Below are 18,578 nucleotides of genomic sequence, written 5' to 3'. Positions count from 1 at the left end.
GAGCCAAAGGTGCCCCAATCCTGCTACAGTGTCATGATTGATGGATGTTTTTCCCACCAAGTAGATATGTGGAAAAGATGTAGGGGACAGCAGAGCTGGCAGAATCAACTTTATCAGGAGCTACACATGAAAAATCAGGACAGACCATTCAGTGAGTCAGTGTTGTTGACTCGAGTTGAGATATGATTGGAATCACCAATGCAAGCAAGATATTTCATGCTAGTATAGTTTCCTGCTTGCTGAAGGATGGTTGGCTATTATTTTACCTCAACAGAGGAAAGGCTAAGAATAAGAATAAATATGCCAGTTTATACAAGCACTGTACATTCTCACAGATATACCAAAAATTTAGGTGCCAAAATACTCCTTCAAAATTGGGTTGGGCTTATCCATGAATATATACAGTAATACTTTTAAAAATACCCATCTTTCCCATGTATGCTCAGATATAAGCCCATCCATGGATAAGCAGGGATTTTTAACCAAAATTGCAGGTCCATAAGTGGTGTGGTTTTCATGGTATTTTGATTAAAAAATAGAGGGTCAGTTTATTCACTGATAGACTTTTATGCATGTATGTATGATATGAGCACACAATATACTAAACCATGCTTTGCAAACTTTAAGCTATTAAATCATGCTTTATAAACCATATTAACTGGATTCATACAGTACATTATCCCAGAATAGTGTATGCAAACTATTCTTAGTTTACTAATTAATCATAATTGCCTTGGTTTCTGCATTGCATTAAGCTACAAACAAGCTTGTTATGACTGAATATGGTCCCAATGAATACACTAATGAGTCTGTTCTCTGTAATGTATCATGAACCACATTGCTGAAACATATCTATGATTCTACAGAGAATTATCTTGCATACCTGATATAGTGTTTTATTTATGAAAGCTTATGTCTCAATATATTTCTTAGTTACCTCTAGTCAACAGACTATGCAATATATCCTCCTAATAATTTGAATTTTATGAAAAATGTCGTCCAACATAGCTGAACAAAGCTGCAATTCAGCAAATGGAACCTTAACCTTAATTTAGAATCCATATTCAGGGAAATGTAAAACACAGATTAATTATCTCTAGTTAAAAACCCCTGAAGTATTTATTACCTTTGTAATTTTGTATGGACTTAGTCTAACAGAAATTCTATGAAATTGAAGTAAGTAGGCATCAGATTGCAGCTTTAAAACACATCAATAGATAATGGGGATTCTATATGTTTAATGATTTTTTTCAAAAAGTCACACAGTTTCAATTTGAGGGATAGTTTTTTTGGTTTTTTTTTAGTAATGTGCTAACTTGGCCATATTGCCAATATCCTCATTCATTCATTTCTTCCTGAAGGACAAATATGGGATGAGCCAAAAGCCTTAACCTTTTCTCAGGGAATAAAACTGTCAACTCAGCCATAAAACATTTAGAAGGTCATGGAATGCTGATAAGCTGGGAAAAGATACTGAGAAACCAGCAGAGTTCTGGGAAAGCAAAAGCAAAGTGACTCCCTAGAAAGTAATTATGTTCATGAAATATTATCTCTTTGTTCTTTCAAAGCTTCAGGCTTTATAGTCCTGCCTCATCATACTTGTGGCCTCACCAATCTCACTAGGTGCATTGCATACTATATGCAATCAAATGATTGTGCTACCAAAATCACATGTATACTGTAATTTGAAAAAATATATAAAGAGGGATTATACAGTAATCCCTCCCTTCTTTATGACTGTCTTTACCTCCAGCACTTACTATAAACCAATCTGTACTTCAATGCAGTTATATCCTGGTCTCTGGTTCAAACATAAACCTAGGAAAACTCTTCTATACCTTTCTAACACTTGTTTCCACATTTTTTGCTGTGAGAATTTACTGTATAATTTGAAAGGATCATGGATAAGAGACATCTGTCTCTCTCTTCTTTCTTTGGTTTCTATTCATATACAGCTATTATTAAAAGAGACAGAGTGCTATCACAATTCCCCTAATTTTCTATAATTCCCACCTATCTTGCCTAGAAATCACACTGCTCCCTTGAAGGGAAGAAACACTCATGCACTGGCTTCTGATTCATCCCTCCAAAATTCCCTTCCCCAGTTCTCTCCTTCCATAACAGGATAAAGTAGCTTAGATGAAGATGTTTAAGTGACACAGTAAACTTCTAGTTTATTGAACCAGATGTTCTAGGTTTGCATAAGGCACTGAACCAAATCATATTGGATGAGTTCAACCAATGCACAGCACTGTATCAGCTAGTCAGACGCATATTAAAGATCCATCCCCAGCAAAGGAAGAGCAAAAGAAGAGGTTTTGTAAGATATTGGATTTCTTCTCTGATTTTGCCTTCAGATTCAGATTGCCTGTGCTGAATTCTTCTTCCCTATCATTGCTATACAGTCAGTCTCTTTGAAATAAACCAATCATTGGACATCCATTTTTTGGTTGTTCCCAAATGGAAATAAGCACCCTTGCAAATATTGTATGTAAAAGAAGAACAAAGTGTCACACTTAATTCTTATTGAAGATAAGAGGAAGGGGAGGGATACATGACAACTCATCTTTCTTTCATTTGGAAATGCTCCTACCCAGGTGTGAATTTACTGCAGCTTATAATCAAAGCTTCAATGGCATGATTCATCTTCCTTCCCTTACAATAGATGGCTGGTGTTTGATTAATACTGCGTAACACACCTTTTCAGTGGAAAAATCAGAACAGTTCAGACTTGGCTTAGTATATTTTTCTTATACGCTTTTGTTGATGTTGCTTAATAGGCATTGCACTCAAATTTTAATATTCTAATACCATTTCCTTCTAACTTGAATAGTGAAATTGTTTCTGAATACTGTTTCAGCTGCAGGCTAAATCTTCGTGCTCTAGAGGCCAGTAAAGTTAAAAAAAAAACTCCCGGAAACTGAAGCACAAAGTTTGGTTTTAGTGTCTTGTAGCGCGCGTTCCTAAGTAGATCTATTCCCAGTGATTTCCTAGCGCTTTTTAATAGGATTATAACGACGATCACCTGAAATTATATTGTCAGCGGACAATTCATATAGGCACACGGTCCATTTGCTGTTGGATTCCAATTCCCATCATTCCTAGACAGAGCGGTAGCTATTCAAAAGAAAGCATACTTCAGTGTCCAATAAAAATGTAACTAAACTGAGTACCGCCTCAGCACAGAAATACACGCAAGCATATCTTAGGCTCCATTCATTCGCATAACACGTGTCACTCTAAATTCTCAAGAGGATAAGATGCTGCTCATAAATAAAACCGGAAGCTGTGCGGGACGCTCGCTAATATGATCTATCGGTGTGATCGTAGACTTCAATCTCGGAATCGTTTTATAGTTTGGCGTTTTGTCTCGAATCTAAGCTAGCCTAAGTTCCACTTCTAACCTGCAGTGTTAATTATGGGTTACACGTCGAGACGTCATTGGTAAGTCTACCCGCTAAAGCTCTCCAGCTGGTTATGTGCTGAAAACTGTGCATTCAACCAAATTAAGACGAATGAAAAGATTATTTCCGTTGATTTCATAGGTAATATACTACTAACTAATCATTATTAAAATAAAATGCGGGATATCTTCTTTTTTTTGCCATCGTTTAGCAAAAAAACCCAAAAAGGTCCCCGTTTCTCACACATAGAATTGTAATAAGATTCCGAAAGCTAGCTCTATTCTCTATGGTGACACGTACGGGTAGAGCGTAAACGGAAGGTTCGAATTGTTGCGTCATATCCGTAGAGTGACGCAGCTGCGGGTCAGAGGCGGCGGCAAAATGGCGGCATCGGACGAGCGGGAGTTGTCGGCGGACCAAACTGAGAAGCTCCTTCAGTTCCAGGTGCTGGCCCGGGGCACGGCGGGTGGGTGGACTTGGGTGAATGGAAGTAGGCCGACGAGCCCCATCTAATTTGTCCGTCGGGGTTTTCTAGCGTGCAGGGAAAAGCGGGAGCAACTTGGCCATTCGCTGCTGCTGGCGTTGGGATGGCAGCGGGACCATGTGCGGTGGGGACGGCTGTATGGGACGGTAGTGCTTGGAAAAAGGCAGTTTTTCTCCTCGACTTAGGAGACCTCGGTGAAGGCTTCTGCCTGCGTGTGTGGTTTCTGCCGGAGGCTCTGCGTAAAACGAACGGCTTCTTTTTTAAAAAAGGAAATTGCGGGCGGGAGGAGAATCTGTAATAGAAACTCGGAGCTTACTTGAAATCTACTTATTTATACGTTGCCTTCGAAATTCGTTAATAGTAGCATCCATCGCACGGTAGGCTGATTAAAGACAACAGGAAGTGAGTCAATGCGCTGGTATGTTAGAAGAAAACTCCAGTCCATTCCAGGCTGGTTGATCGGACAACCCTAAATGATAAGTTGTCATGGAGCCCAGCATTATGAATATTTACTTTAGAATAAGCTGTAGTGAATTAAATGGATTCCTCCTAACCAAATGTACAAATGTGTAGCATTTACTCCTATATTCTATCTTGTTCTAGGACACTGAGCTATACAGTACACAGAAATCATTGTAGAGCAAGTAAAGAGAATAAGGTTTTTGTGTTTACTACACCATAAGCATATTTGGAAGGATATCACCCTGGACAGTTTTGGCAACAACTTGTAGAAAAGTTGGCAACCCTTGAGAATTCCTAATTAGTTTTAATTGATGGCGTATATATCTTAAATACATAACCTTAAAAACTATAGATCATTCCTATAAAGTCACGCTTTTTAAATTCAGAGTATGGCATTGTTACATGCATTACAATTTATAACTGCCTTATATTTAGCTTTTATGATAAATGTGGGAAGGCCTATTAAGTCAGGTCTGTCTCTGCCTCCTTCAGTTTCTTTTGGTTTTCACAGCAGTTTCCAATATGACTACAGTGAGAACAGGATTGTTGTTTTTCCCTGCATATGCAACTTTTGTTCTATTATTCTTGGTTTATGAAAAAGAAACAAATATAACATGGAATATTTACAATTGAAATATTTAAAAAAATGATATGACTTTAAAAATCCACCCACCATTGTGAGGGATTTGGATAGGTCTTATGGGACAGTGTTTATTCTAAGCCCTACCATCTCAACTGCCTTGAAAATATTTCCACATTGGCCCATAAAAGAAGAAGCTGAGCGTTACCTATCTTTTGTTATTCCATAATACCACTGATTATATAGATATCCAATTTCAACCCTAGCTGTTCTTTTCCTAACATTTTTAAGTATTTGGCCTATTGGATTATTTATAATTCAAAGGTCTGTGTATTGTTTTGTAACCAGTAATTACAAACAAAGTTATGCATTGTAATTAGTTTAATAGATGTGTTGTCCTAAATTGGAATTTGGGCATTAAGGTGTCTGGTCTTCTTTCGTTATCAATTTCTATTACACTTAATGTTGAACAGAAAAGAAAATACATTTTGCATAATTCTGTACATTAGCTTTTCCCAATTTGTCAGTTGAGGTTGTAGTTCTGAGAACACCTAGCCAGCATTGCTTTCATCCATGTTTTTGGAATTAGCAGATACAGTACATGTGGTTAGTGAAAGATTGAGGAAAGCTAAATACTTATGTTAAGATTTTGATTGTTATATCAAATAGAGGCTACACAATCACTGCTATAAATCATACTTAATACTGGTAATGTTCCAAAATGATAGAATTGTGTCGTCCCTATGCATTTTACGTAGCCCTAATTTTATTAGCTACTGTTACACTGTCCTGATTGCTTAATGTGCTGCAGGCAGAATTGATAAAGCCATGCATGCTAGGTTCTTATGGTTATTTTAAGAAGAAATTTGATGGCAAATTGATTTTTTGTTTGTTTGTTGTATCTGTTGAAGAGAACATGGTGATTTTTAAAAGATTTTGTGATACCTGGTTAAAAATTAGAAAGAGTCTGGTAGCATCTTTTCAGACTAATATATTTTAATAATAGACATAATCTTTCACACAGGAACCAATCTGAATCAGTCACTGGGACGAGACCATAACTTTTTATGAACCATAGTTGTAGTTGTAGCTGAGCTGTAGTTCACATAAACATGTTTTATTAATGTGTTTAATTTGAAAAGGAACTACCAAACTCATTCTGATTTTTGGCTGCTATAGATTAACATAGAAGAATAGAATAATTTTATTGTCATTGTGAATGTACACTAATTGACATACATTAAAATGAAATTTCATTGCATACAGCTCTCACAGGGTCACCACCTCCAATATACACTACATAACTATGACATAAATAAATACAGAATTATGCATATACCCACATATTGACACAGAGAAACAACACAGTCTGGTATGGATTATGTATACATGTGCATGGTGAGAAAAAAAATCTTGTGAGCTTACCAGACGGATGGCATAGGGAACAAAGCTATTACAGAATCTGGTAGTCCTGCTAAAAATACTTAACAACCTACCAGAGGGGAAAACAGACCATAAAGTGGGTATGTGGGGTCTCTCAAAATGCTTTGAGTTCTAAGCACATAGCGCTTATAAGCAACATCTTGAATACCAGGAAGGGAGCTTCCTATGATCTTCTCGGCTGTCCTTACCAATTTCTGTATGGACTTCCTATCTGAGGCACTTCTGCCACCAAACCAGACTCCCCTCCTTCCCTGGTATTTTAATAAATCAGGGTGCTTTTAGTTAACTTGAAAATTTTGCTTCACTAAGATAAATTTTACTCATAACCTTTTACCATCATATCCATCTGTAACTTGGGCTGCCAAAATCAATTATATTCTATTTTCTGAGCTTCATAATTTTTTGTAGAAATTAATTTACAGTGTGCACACTATTTTTTGAAGTAAAATGTTCTAAAAATAAAGGGAGAATATTGTCAGGCACAAAGAACAACACAATGAATTGCTCAGGGTATTTTCTTTACAGCTGTTTTCCCATAGGCAAGAATCTTTGGCATATTAAAGCACACTCTGCATAACTATCCTATAGAATAAATCTTACGAAGGATAAATGTTTATGGAGATGCTTGATCATCCAGGTCATGATTGTCCCAAAGGTGCTTTTCAAAGGGAACTGAAATTTCTTAGTTTTTTCCCCTTAAAAATGATTTTCCTTGAAAATGGTACTACCTATATATCCTGTCTGCAACATAGTCCTCTCAGCAGTCCCAAAAAGGGTCCACACCCATTTGCACTCTGATCAGGTGACCTTGAGAATATAGGTAAACCCCCAAGTGGCTTCAAGTGGACTCCTCAGAGAGCTGACAATCAACCTTCAGAGAACTAACAACCAGATGATTGCAAAGAATATAAATCCTTCCCCACCATTCAGTCAGAGCTGAAGAAGCTTCTTGAGAAGTGAAACATTTTCAAGGAAAAAAACCTAAGCAAGTGCAGTTGGCTTTTGAAAAGCACCTTTGGGAATTGTGAAGATTAAGAGAGGATCCCTCCTGGTCCTCTTTCTGCATACCAAGGACACAAGGCTGATTTCCCTCTTAGCTCCTTGTGAGAGACCCTTCCCCCCCCCACACCCCTAGATTCAATGCCAGATTCCACTACAAATGTAAATCAAGCTTCAGCACAGTAACCTATTTAATTCTGCACCATCACATGACATATTTAGTATAGTTACAGGTATAAGAATCTAAAGGGTGTGAAAACTAATGGCAGATTTTTATACATATATGTGAAGACCCAGTAGTAGTAATAATAGTATTCAAGAAACAAAAATATACAGGATTCTCATGGTATTATTTTAAAAAGCTCGCATTTGAGGGCAATTAAAATTTGGCCCTTTTATATTTTTGGTGGGAATGAAAGAGAGCAATAGGTAAAATAGGTACAGCAACTTCACAGTTACGTAATCTGCTTTGTTTCTTATTACTATAAAAAAGAGTGCCATCAGGAACTGGTGATATATCTAAAGGTGGTCTGAAAGGACCCCAAAATGGGGGTGGGGAGAAGATGCAGAACTAAATTAGAACTTATGCTTATATTTGGACAGGTTTATTCTTAAATATTTTGCTAAAAAGAATTTAGCTATTAAGTTGGGGTGGGGAAGAAGAAAAAAAAATGTAGCCAGTTTATTAGCCAGAATATTTAGGGTTATTTTTTCCAACCTGTGATAGATGCCTTCTTTCAATATATACCAACATATCTAAATGACAGGCACCAATTGGATTAGATACACTATAAGATGTACAGTTTCTACAGTTGTATTAAGTATTGAGAAACTGACCCTCTTAAAACGTGTCTGAAGGACAGTCTGATCCAACTGAACACTTTAAAATGTGTTTGAATCTCCCTTAAAATTATAAAAAAATGTTAACTTTGGTTTGATAGTATGCTTGGATTTTAGTAAAATTGGATTTAATAGAGATAGAAAGTTCATCCTTTCTTCTCTTAGTGCTATGCTTTTTGTTCTCCTTTACTATAGAAACAGGCAACTTTATGGCACAGTAGTAATGTCGGAAACGACTAGCACGCATGTGTGGGGGAACCTTTACCTTTACCTTTTTAGTAATGTAATACTGTATTACTATTTTTCTAATGCTTTCCTTGTCTAATAAGAAAAATGGGAGAAATGAATGAAAGCTGAAGTGTGTAAAAATAGCCTACTGCCAATCTTTTGGCATTTCTGGGGTGTTTGATTAAAATAATCCACAACTGGTATTGTATTTATAACATTAGTGAGTTAAGCTAAGATTTGTTCATCTGCGCTCTTGAGTGAAAATTTATTTCTTAGTGGACCAAGAAAATGCAAAATGTATCTTTATGGACTATGTTTCACAAGAATACTTATCATTGGAGATGTAAATGCTCAATAAATCTGACCATCTAAAACAAAATTATAGGTTGTCCTCAACAGTTCGTTTAGTGACCAAAGTTACAACGGCCCTGAAAAAAGTGACTTATGGCCATTTTTCATACTTATGACTCCTGTAGTATCCCCATGGTCACATGATTTACATTGAGATACTTGACAACTGACTCACATTTATGACGCTTGTAGTGTCCTGGGGTCATGTGATCTCCTTTTGCTACCTTCTGACATGCAAAGTCAATGGGGAAACCAGATTCACTTAACAACCATGTTACTAATTTAACAACTGCAGTGATTCACTTAACAAATATGGCAAGGAAAGTAAAATAGGGCAAAATTCACTTAACAAATTTCTCATTTAACAAGATAAATTTTGGGCTCAGTTGTGGTTGTAAGTTGAGGACTACCTGTATTCTAAAGTTGAAGTACACAGTATTGGATAATTTGGTAAAATCTTATCAGTTATCGTAGCCTAAAAAGCAGTTGTTCCAGAATGAGTGATAGTTGATGAAAAGTCTTTAACAACATATGGACACATTTAACTGTAGTTTCAACTGGGAAAGTGTGTCTGTCCTAGAGCAAGCCAAGTTCAAAAATGGTAGAGAATTCCTAGAAGCCTTGCGCTCTATCAAATCATTCATCAACAGACATGTAGACATAAGCAACATCTACATACTGTGCAAAAGAGACAACCAGCAAGCCAAAAAGGGAGAAAAAGGCCAAAACACCTCCCCACCAGCAATCAACACCATGTATAGTTTAACACCAAGATTAATATCAGACCAGCAATCAAAAAGTGAACAATACCCCAATCAAAGAACTGCCAAACAAGCCATCAGTAACAGCTCACACACACACCCGGCCCCCCAAAAAGAATCCCAACATTTCCCACCAAGACTACTCCCACCAACACTGACAGGGCAAGCCATTAGAATATAAATTAAGAGCAAATTCCACTCCTTGCTAGCACTGATGATATTACCTAGTTTGGGTAATGAAATGTTTATAAATAAGCTCAGAGAGCACCAGGATCCATCAATTTATTATTTATTTATCCATTCATTCCAAGAATTCCAGATAGGAAGATAGCTTCCATTTCATTTTATCTTATTTAAATGATAGAAAATAAGAGAAATCTCTGGCTGATACTGCTGAGTATCTTGAATGCTTTTTGTCAGTTTGTGAGGAAAATATTCCATTATACAAATCTTAACCAGTTTCTGGATTATAACACTGGGTGCAATGTACATTAATTTTCTTCCCAACATCAAAGAAATTATATTTCCATACTTTCACAGAGACATCTACATAATAATTGACATTACTTAGGATGTTTAGTTTCATCATAATTATAGGGTATTTGAATGCTCCAATTCATTGTAGTGGTAATTTTATCAGAAAATTTTTATTCAGTTGTTTGTGACTATTGCATTATGGTACCAAGTCAAGAGAGAGGATATCGGAAATTTAGTTTTAGCTAAAAAGTGCATGCAGCTAAAATCTCTCCTTGTGATGTTGAAACCTATATAAAAATGCTGATGTGTGATGTTGTTAGTTCTCTCACATAAGGCTGCTATACTCTCTCATCTAGTATAACAGGGTGGATAATTATGATTAATTTTAAAAAATAAAAATAATCAGATTTTTTATTTAAATTGGATTTTTTTATTTTTATCAAATTTATTTTAATAAAATGCTTTTTGAGTAAAAATCTATAGTTTTCTATTTAAGATACATTAGTATTTTAGTTTATTCAGCATGAAATGGAGCTTAGTTATGTAGCAAGATCTGTATATTCTGCAATATTTGCATTTTGGTAAACTTATTCAATGAATCCAAGCTTTGCAAGTGAGATAACATGCACTGCATTGATGCATTTACACAATTTCACAGTAACCATGAGATAAATCATAAAATTCAGGAATATTCTTTTATTCCATTGTTTTGCAAATCTATGTACACTACAAAGTGTATGATTCTTTGAAGAAAAATGCATCTGTACCAGGCTCTAAATGTTTTAATTGAATAAAAGAATTTGAGTAGTTCTCAAACTATCGTGTTTCCCCGAAAGTAAAACCCGGTTTTATATTATTTTTGCCTCTAAAAGAGCATTAGGCCTTATTTTGGGGGGATGGCTCAGTAGGTTAGGACGCTGAGCTTGTCGATCAGATGGTCGGCAGTTTGGCGGGTCGAATCCCGAGTGCCACGTAACAGAGTGAGCGCCTGTTACTCGTCCCAGCTTCTGCCAACCTAGCAGTTTGAAAGCATGTAAAAATGCAAGTAGAAAAATAGGGACCACTACGGTGGGAAGGTAACAGCGTTCCGTGCGCCTTTGACGTCTAGTCATGCCGGCCAGATGACCACGGAGACGTCCTTGGACAAGCGCTGGCTCTTCGGCTTTGAAACGGAGATGAGCACCAGCCCCTAGAGTTGCAAACGACTATCACGCATCTGCGGGGGAACCTTTACCTTTACTTTACCTTATATTTTTTGTGACTGCTTTGCAGTGGTGGCACAAACAGCCCCGTCCAGCAGGTTCCCGCATGGCTGCCAACCCACTTAGGCCATGCAGCACATCGCGCTGCTGCCACCACAACCAGGTGGGGGAGGGTGGAGCTGCCCCATGCGCCCTGCACCTGTTTACTTCAGGGCCCCACCAGCCAGGCCACTCCTTGCTCAGTGACTTTTCCCCTCCCGAGCTGGACTGTTATGCTACAGAGGATAGGGTAGACCCGGTCCCCCTCCGCTGTTTCAGAGCCAGGGGGGAATGACAGCGAAAGGCTCCACTGCTGCTGTGTGCCGCTGGAGGGGCTTTCTTTGCACTTGCCCCACAGATCATCTACCTGGCGGCAGCCTCCTCCACCTACCCTCCCGTGACCGTGCAGCGCAAGCCTCCCCTGCCCCCTCCTTCCACCAGCCCTCCGTCACTGCCATTGGAGAGAATGAAGAACAGGGAGGGGAGCGGCTCTGTGCAGCGATGCAGAGCAGAGAAGAGCACTTGCTTGCCACTCTGCTTCACCCGACGTCTCCCTTCTTCATTCTGAAAATGGCAGCCCCGTTTCCCTGCAGCAGGAGAAAAATACGCCAGGGCTGGAAAGCAGGTTAGTGAAGAAGTGCTTTTGGGAAGAGAGAGGAGCTGGGTGGTGATGCGTGAAACACTACAACAGCTCCAGGAGGAGAAATGGCAGGAAACGGGGCTGCCATGTGTTCTCCTGCCCCATTGCAGCAGCGAGGTAGGATGGAATGGCCAGGGTCCTAATTAGGGCTTATTTGGGGGGGTAGGGTTTATATTCGGCCCACCCCCCAAAAAATCAGGGTAGGTCTTATTGTCATTGTAGGTCTAATTTTCAGGGAAACTCAGTATGTGTGATTAACCTATTAACTGAAAATCGATTCTGATATTGCTGATAATAACCTGACAGCTTATTATTCTAAATAGGAAACCTTCATTTTGTTTGCAAATAATCATTGGCATCTTTCAGTCTCGAGAGACTATGATATCGTGCTCTGGAAAGAGGTACTAAAGCAGGATCTGATGTGGCTAAAAAGGCCAATTTGAGAGTGGCAGTCCCTTCCACACTGAAGGGAGATACAATCTGTCCCCTGTCCAGCCCCCAGATTTCGCTGGTCCCAGGACTGCCTCTTTGCCTCAGCCTGCCGCACAAGTGATTCTAACTACCAGCAAGAATGAATCCTTTCATTTAAAGAGCACCTGTCATTTCAGATCCATCATGGCAGCGCCTGTTAGCGGGCCTCCACTCACCTGCTACCCGCCACGTCCCTTACCTTGTTGTGTCACTGCGGCATCACCAGCCATCCTGTTAAAGTGAAGGGTACTGTCGGTGAGTCAACGGCGGGTCAGAGGAGGAGCCGCTGCGGGACGGAGATGACAGTGGCTCTTCAAATGTTATTTAAATCAAGTTGATTTAAATTGTGATTTAAATTGACTTGATTTAAATCAAATCCACCCTGTTTAATAAAGAAAGTTATAGCAGGCAGGCTACATTGAAAAGGGCAATAGAATCTAGAAATGTTAAGAAATATTAGATACATTTGTCCAATCAAGTATATGATTTAGGAGGATGTTTACAGATTTTGTTTTGTTTCGGAGAGGGCGTTGTAAGATAAGTTTAGTATTGAGAGAGAGAATTAAGGTTCTGTTCAAAACTTCAAATGCTAATGTTATTGTAAAATTCTGATTAGGTCATCCTTTGGTTTGCAGAGCTTCTACATTTTCAACAGATTTTAAGTTTGAAAAGAGATAAAACAAGACCAGGAATACCAGCTTAACAGGCTAACTGGAATGCCTGAGGCCTCCTCTTGAATGATTTCAATATGCTTGCGTACATTCTCTCAAAAGTGTAGTATGCCACTGAGGACAGAACAGTATATTCCTGGGAAAATACCTAGTGACTTTCTTCTCTTAGGTAAAATGTTATTCTTTCGATGATGGAGGTGGTAGTCATTGGCAGTTCCAGAAGTTGCAATATAAAAATTCATGTAGTGGTAGTAAACTAGACAATTTAAATAGTAATATGAGATGTGGAGATTGTTAAATAGATCAGCATATAAAAAGTATGAAAGCAGAAATAATGATATCAAATAATAATATCAGAGGACAAATGATAAGGACTTGAAAATATAGTACTGGTGATGTGTGTGAGGAAGTCATCCTGGATAACAGAGGTCGACCCCGAGGCCTCTCGCTTGCGGAGTCCCTCAGGGGTCGGTCCTCTCGCCTCTCCTGTTCAACATCTACATGAAACCGCTGGGTGAGATCATTCGCATTTTTGGAGTAGGGTACCATCAGTATGCTGATGACACCCAGCTTTTTATCTCAACTCCTAACAATATCAGTGATGCCCTAGACGTGATGTCCCGCTGCCTGAAAGCGGTCCGGGAATGGATGGGGAGAAACAGGCTTCAACTGAACCCGGACAAGACTGAATGGCTGTACGTACCGGCAAGCCAGGAGATTCAGAACGTCCCACTGCTTAACATTGGGGACAAGTTACTTCCCCCTGCTGAGAGGGCCCGCAACCTGGGTGTCCTCCTAGATTCGCAGCTCTCCCTGGAAGACCACATTGGAGCTGTGACCAAGGGGGCCTTCTCCCGGGTTCGACTAGTTCGCCAACTACGGCCTTATCTAGACCTGGATTCCTTACGTACAGTCACCCATGCCCTTGTGACATCTCGCCTGGACTATTGTAACGCTCTCTACATGGGGCTGCCCTTGAGATCCACTCGGAAGCTTCAACTGGTGCAAAGTGCGGCGGCACGGACACTCTTGGGAGCCTCCCGATACTCCCATATCACACCTCTCCTCCGTGCGCTGCACTGGCTTCCGGTTGCCTTCCGTGTGAAGTTCAAGGTGCTAACAATGACATTCAAAGCCCTACATGGCATGGGTCCGGACTACCTACGGGAGCACCTTCTGCCGATGTCAGCACCCCACCGTCCTGTGCGCTCCCACAGAGAGGGCCTCCTCAGGGTGCCACCGCTCAAGGAATGTCGGCTGGTGGCCCCCAGGGGGAGGGCATTCTCAGTGGGTGCGCCAGCCCTCTGGAACACCTTACCTACCGAAATCCGGATGGCCCCTGACCTCCGTACCTTCTGTCGCGACTTAAAAACTTTTTTGTTCCAGCAGGCTGGCCTGGCATGATAGCGTTAATTGGGGTCCCAGTTTGTGTTCATTAGTGTTTCTTATTATTTTATTGTTCGGTCTGTATACTTCGTCCTTCCTCTGTACACCGCCCCGAGTCCCTCGGGAGAAGGGCGGTTTATAAAAACTAATAAATAAATAAATAAATAAATAAATAAATAAAAGAGAAAGAATTAATGGGTACAGGGCTTTACTATTTATGTTCAATCATGAAATTCAAACTCACATTTCTGAATACAGGGTATTTATTTATATTGTAGCTTGGAATCAAAAGTGCTTTTTTTATCCAGCACCAGATACTGAACATAAGTTCTAAACAGTATAAAATTCTCAGTTATGGATTAGATATGTAATATACAGTGAGTGAGTTCATAAAATATAAATTGTAAACAGTTCTAGTACCTAGAATAAATCAATTTTTTTAAAAAGGTATTTTTTTAATTTAGAAAAGGAATAAAACATTTTGAAGACTGGTAGATACTAAAATCTTATTAAACAAATTGTATATTGGTTATTTGAATGGCTAGTAACAAGCATAATTACAAACATATTGCAGTGACAAATAAGTGTTATTTTTACATATGGGGAAGAACTGTGCTGACAGAATGATTGTTTAGTTGACAATGAGAATTTGGTGCACATTTCCTGTGCCTTGGCTACAGCAAAGTCTCCTATAAGATTCTAGTAAAGAAGACTTAAAAAGTTTAAAAATGGTCACAGAGCTGGTTCAGAAATAGTGCACAATAATTGTATGTCATTATGTCTTAATGACAATGTGGAGAAAAATGTCAAGTGGTATATATTTCATGTGGAACATATTTAGAAATGTACGTGATAGAAAGATAGAGGTGATAACAAACCCTTTAGAGGATAATATCAAGATTCAACAGAATGTTGACAAATTGGAAAAATGGGCATTGTTAAGATTAATATTTATCAAATTTATATAGCAACCCATCTCACACTATGTGGGTGGCTTACAACAGTAAAATTAAACTAATACATAAAAATCATTGATAAAAATATAAAGCAATTATTCTTAAAAAAATACAAACTATCAGGTAGAGATGAGACGGAATTAAAACAGAACCATCTTAGAATATCTCTGGTCCCTTTGGACCTGCAAGCTGATGACTAAGCCTGAAATTGTACCTAACAGGGACAAACATTTTACATTTAGTCACCCCCCCTAAGACAGGAGTATAGTTTTAGAGGTGGACAAATCATACTAGAGAGCAGTTCATGCAAAAAATATATAGGTGTCTCAATGGTTTAGAAGCTGAACATTAGGATTAGGGACATTATATCAAGATCAAGAAACATTTCTCTCTACTCTGCATTGGTCAGACAACTCTCAGAATATTTCATCCAAGTCTAGACACCGACAAATTGCAGCATGTTCTGAGAGGAACAACCAAGACCAAGGGTCTTGAAAAGAAGGAGGAGTGATTGGAAACATTGGCTACACTTAGTTTGGAGAAGACTGAAGCAATACGTAATAGCTGTCTTCAAGTATTCAAAGGGCCATCATCTGGAAGACAGGGCAGGATTGTTCAAAATTATTCCTGAAAGTAGGGAAAGAACGATGGTTTTAAATTGTTCAGAAGTACCTTTGGTTGGACATCCAGGAAGAAATCATAAGAATAAGAGGTTGGAGGCAGATTTTTCTTTCACAAGGGAGGCTGGATTACCATTTGTCAGGGATGCATAGCTTTGGATTCCTTTAGGGGCAGAGGGTTGAAGCAGATGATCCCCAAGTTTCCTTTCAATCCTTATTTTCTGATTCTATGGAAAAATAACTTTCAGTTGAACATTGCCTTATTGAGGCAAAAGAGTGGTGGAAAATATTAATGACAGAGCCAGTTTGGTGAGAGGTTGGCTAGCTTATTTAGTTTTTTGCTCATTGTGTTATAAGAACCCAACTTTTATAGTTATGATTTAAGACGTTTCATTTTGCCTAGCATTTATTACCACCCAATTATTACTTACAGAAGTAATATAATAAAGCCTTATTTGAGTAATTCAACTCGTGGTGAATTTATATACGGGTTTATGTAATTTTCCCAGCAACGACATGGCAGTTATTTGGCACTGCCTTCTTCTAAGCTGTTTTTCAAATTCCCAGTCTACACTATAGCTCTTGAAAAATTCTGTTAGTCTCCCATCCAGGTATTAATGAGATATGATTCTTAATTTTTTAAAAATCAGTCAATGTCATTCAGGCCATTGGCCTGTTAGGAATTGGGTCGTATAGCTGGAGGTGAACAGTGGCCAAGCTTCATCTGTTTTTGCAGCACTCCCCAGTGCTAGCCTTACCGCCTCTGGTCTACTTCCGAGCATCTAGCTTAGGAACATGTACCCTACTGTAAACTGCGCGTGCAAGAAATCTAGGTTGTGTGCTCCCCCTCTCCTTGATCCGTGGAAAAATTGTCTTCCACAAAACTGGTCCCTGGTGCCTGAAAGTGTGGGAACTGTTGAGTTAGACCAGGGATCCCTACTCCCAGTCCATGGACCGGCACCGGGCCGGTACATGCCAGCAACACACAAACAACCAAAGACCCATCCGCAGGATGCAGGCACTACATGAAATCACACCCCCTCCAGTCTGCAGAAAAACCTCTCTCCACGGAACCAATCCCTGATGCTCAAAAGGTAATATCTTAGCTAAGATATTGCCATCTAATTGGGTATTTATAAACTAATTAGTGTCTATTGTGTACTGCCTTTTATCATCAGTTTTTAATAGTACATCTGAGAAAGGATGAATAACTAATATAGCTAAACATAAAGGAGAGAAGAGTTTTGATGGACATTGATGCCAAAGGGGGAATAACTCCTGATCCGCTGAAATTATCACTGGTACAAGAGAAATTACCACGAAGCATTTCAACAATTAGGCACCCTATTTTCATTTTGGGAGAGCTGGCTTTTTTCCATCTAATAGTAATCTAAGAAACAATAATATTCAGGTTTTCTCCAAGGTTTTTTAAGAATCAAAAGGTTTTTTTAAAAATAAAGGTAAGCATTAAAGGTAAAGTTTGTTTGTGCCCTGTTTAGAATCCAGCATTGCTTAATTATTGGTTAAGTTGGGATAAAGTTTGCAAATACTTTGCTAATGTCTGAATTATTAAGATAAGTGAGTAAAAATAAATGTTAATTAATTCAGGAAATGTGCCTTCTGTGACATCTGTTTCCCCACTTCTCTTGGCCTTAGGATTTGACTGGCATAGAGTCCATGGACCAATGTCGTCATACACTGGAGCAACACAACTGGAATATAGAGGTATTGTGCCATTTGGCTCTGCTTTCTTATTGCACTGATTGTAGTCTTAGATTTGTGAAAGACATTGATACGAGTTCCTTCTTTAAAGTATCTTATAATCAGATATGCTTAGTATTAAAACAAAGTTATTGCACATATTGCACAGATTGTTGGGGGCAATTAAGCTGACTTTGTAATAATGCCGCTTGGGGTGTGTGTGAAAGCCCTAATAAGCAGGCATATACATAGAATGAAGGCTACTGCTAAGCTTGTAAGCCGCCCTGAGTCTTCGGAGAAGGGCGGGATATAAATGGAATTAAAATAAAATAAATAAAATATTATAAGTATGTTAAGCATATTTTCTTTATTTTGCATAATTCTGCTTTGTTTCACTATGCAGAATTCTCATAATTGGAGGGAGAAGCATGAAATTCAGCCCAAAATTGCATGGTCTGCCTCTGACTATTACAAATGTAATTTATTCACATATAATATCTGTACAAATTTCAAATACAACTCATTTATTTATAAGAACTAGAAAAATACCGGGTTCTTTAATCGAAAACTGAGATATATAAGAAGCTGGATTTCTGAAATTTTCAAGTTCTGGAATCAGTGAAGTGGTTAATGTGTTGGATAAGGAATGGCACCTAGATTCAGATCTCACTCGTCCTTGGAGCAGGTGGCTTCGAACCACTTACTGTCTTTCAGTTTAATTCATTCAAAGCTTATTTTCATGGGGATGAAACTGGGAAGATGTACATGTATGTCATCTTGATTGTTTCTAACTGTTCCTTAGCATTTCAAATTACAAGAACATTTAGCAAAGAAGATACTATTTATTTAAACTTTTTAATGAT

At 38.6% G+C, this 18,578-nt stretch overlaps 1 protein-coding gene across 3 annotated transcripts in view; it reads left to right on the top strand.

Annotated features, from left to right (window-relative positions):
* The first annotated feature begins 3,762 nt into the window (after positions 1 to 3,762).
* Positions 3,763 to 18,578, top strand: part of FAF2 (Fas associated factor family member 2) — a 28,395-nt gene continuing 13,579 nt past the window's right edge. The window contains exons 1-2 of one of the 3 annotated variants that reach the window (XM_083357027.1): positions 3,763 to 3,848; positions 17,671 to 17,739. In XM_083357027.1, the coding sequence (XP_083213153.1) occupies positions 3,786 to 3,848; positions 17,671 to 17,739 (132 nt within the window). In that variant the 5' untranslated portion in view covers positions 3,763 to 3,785. The remainder of the gene's footprint in view (positions 3,849 to 17,670; positions 17,740 to 18,578) is intronic. The other 2 variants (XM_083357025.1, XM_083357026.1) reach the window with 2 other exon arrangements.

Source organism: Vipera ursinii (assembly GCF_947247035.1).
Source record: "Vipera ursinii genome assembly, chromosome: 2".
Classification (NCBI taxonomy): domain Eukaryota; kingdom Metazoa; phylum Chordata; class Lepidosauria; order Squamata; family Viperidae; genus Vipera; species Vipera ursinii.
The sequence above is the reverse complement of the archived record's forward strand: the minus strand, read 5'-3'. Positions and strand labels throughout refer to the sequence as shown.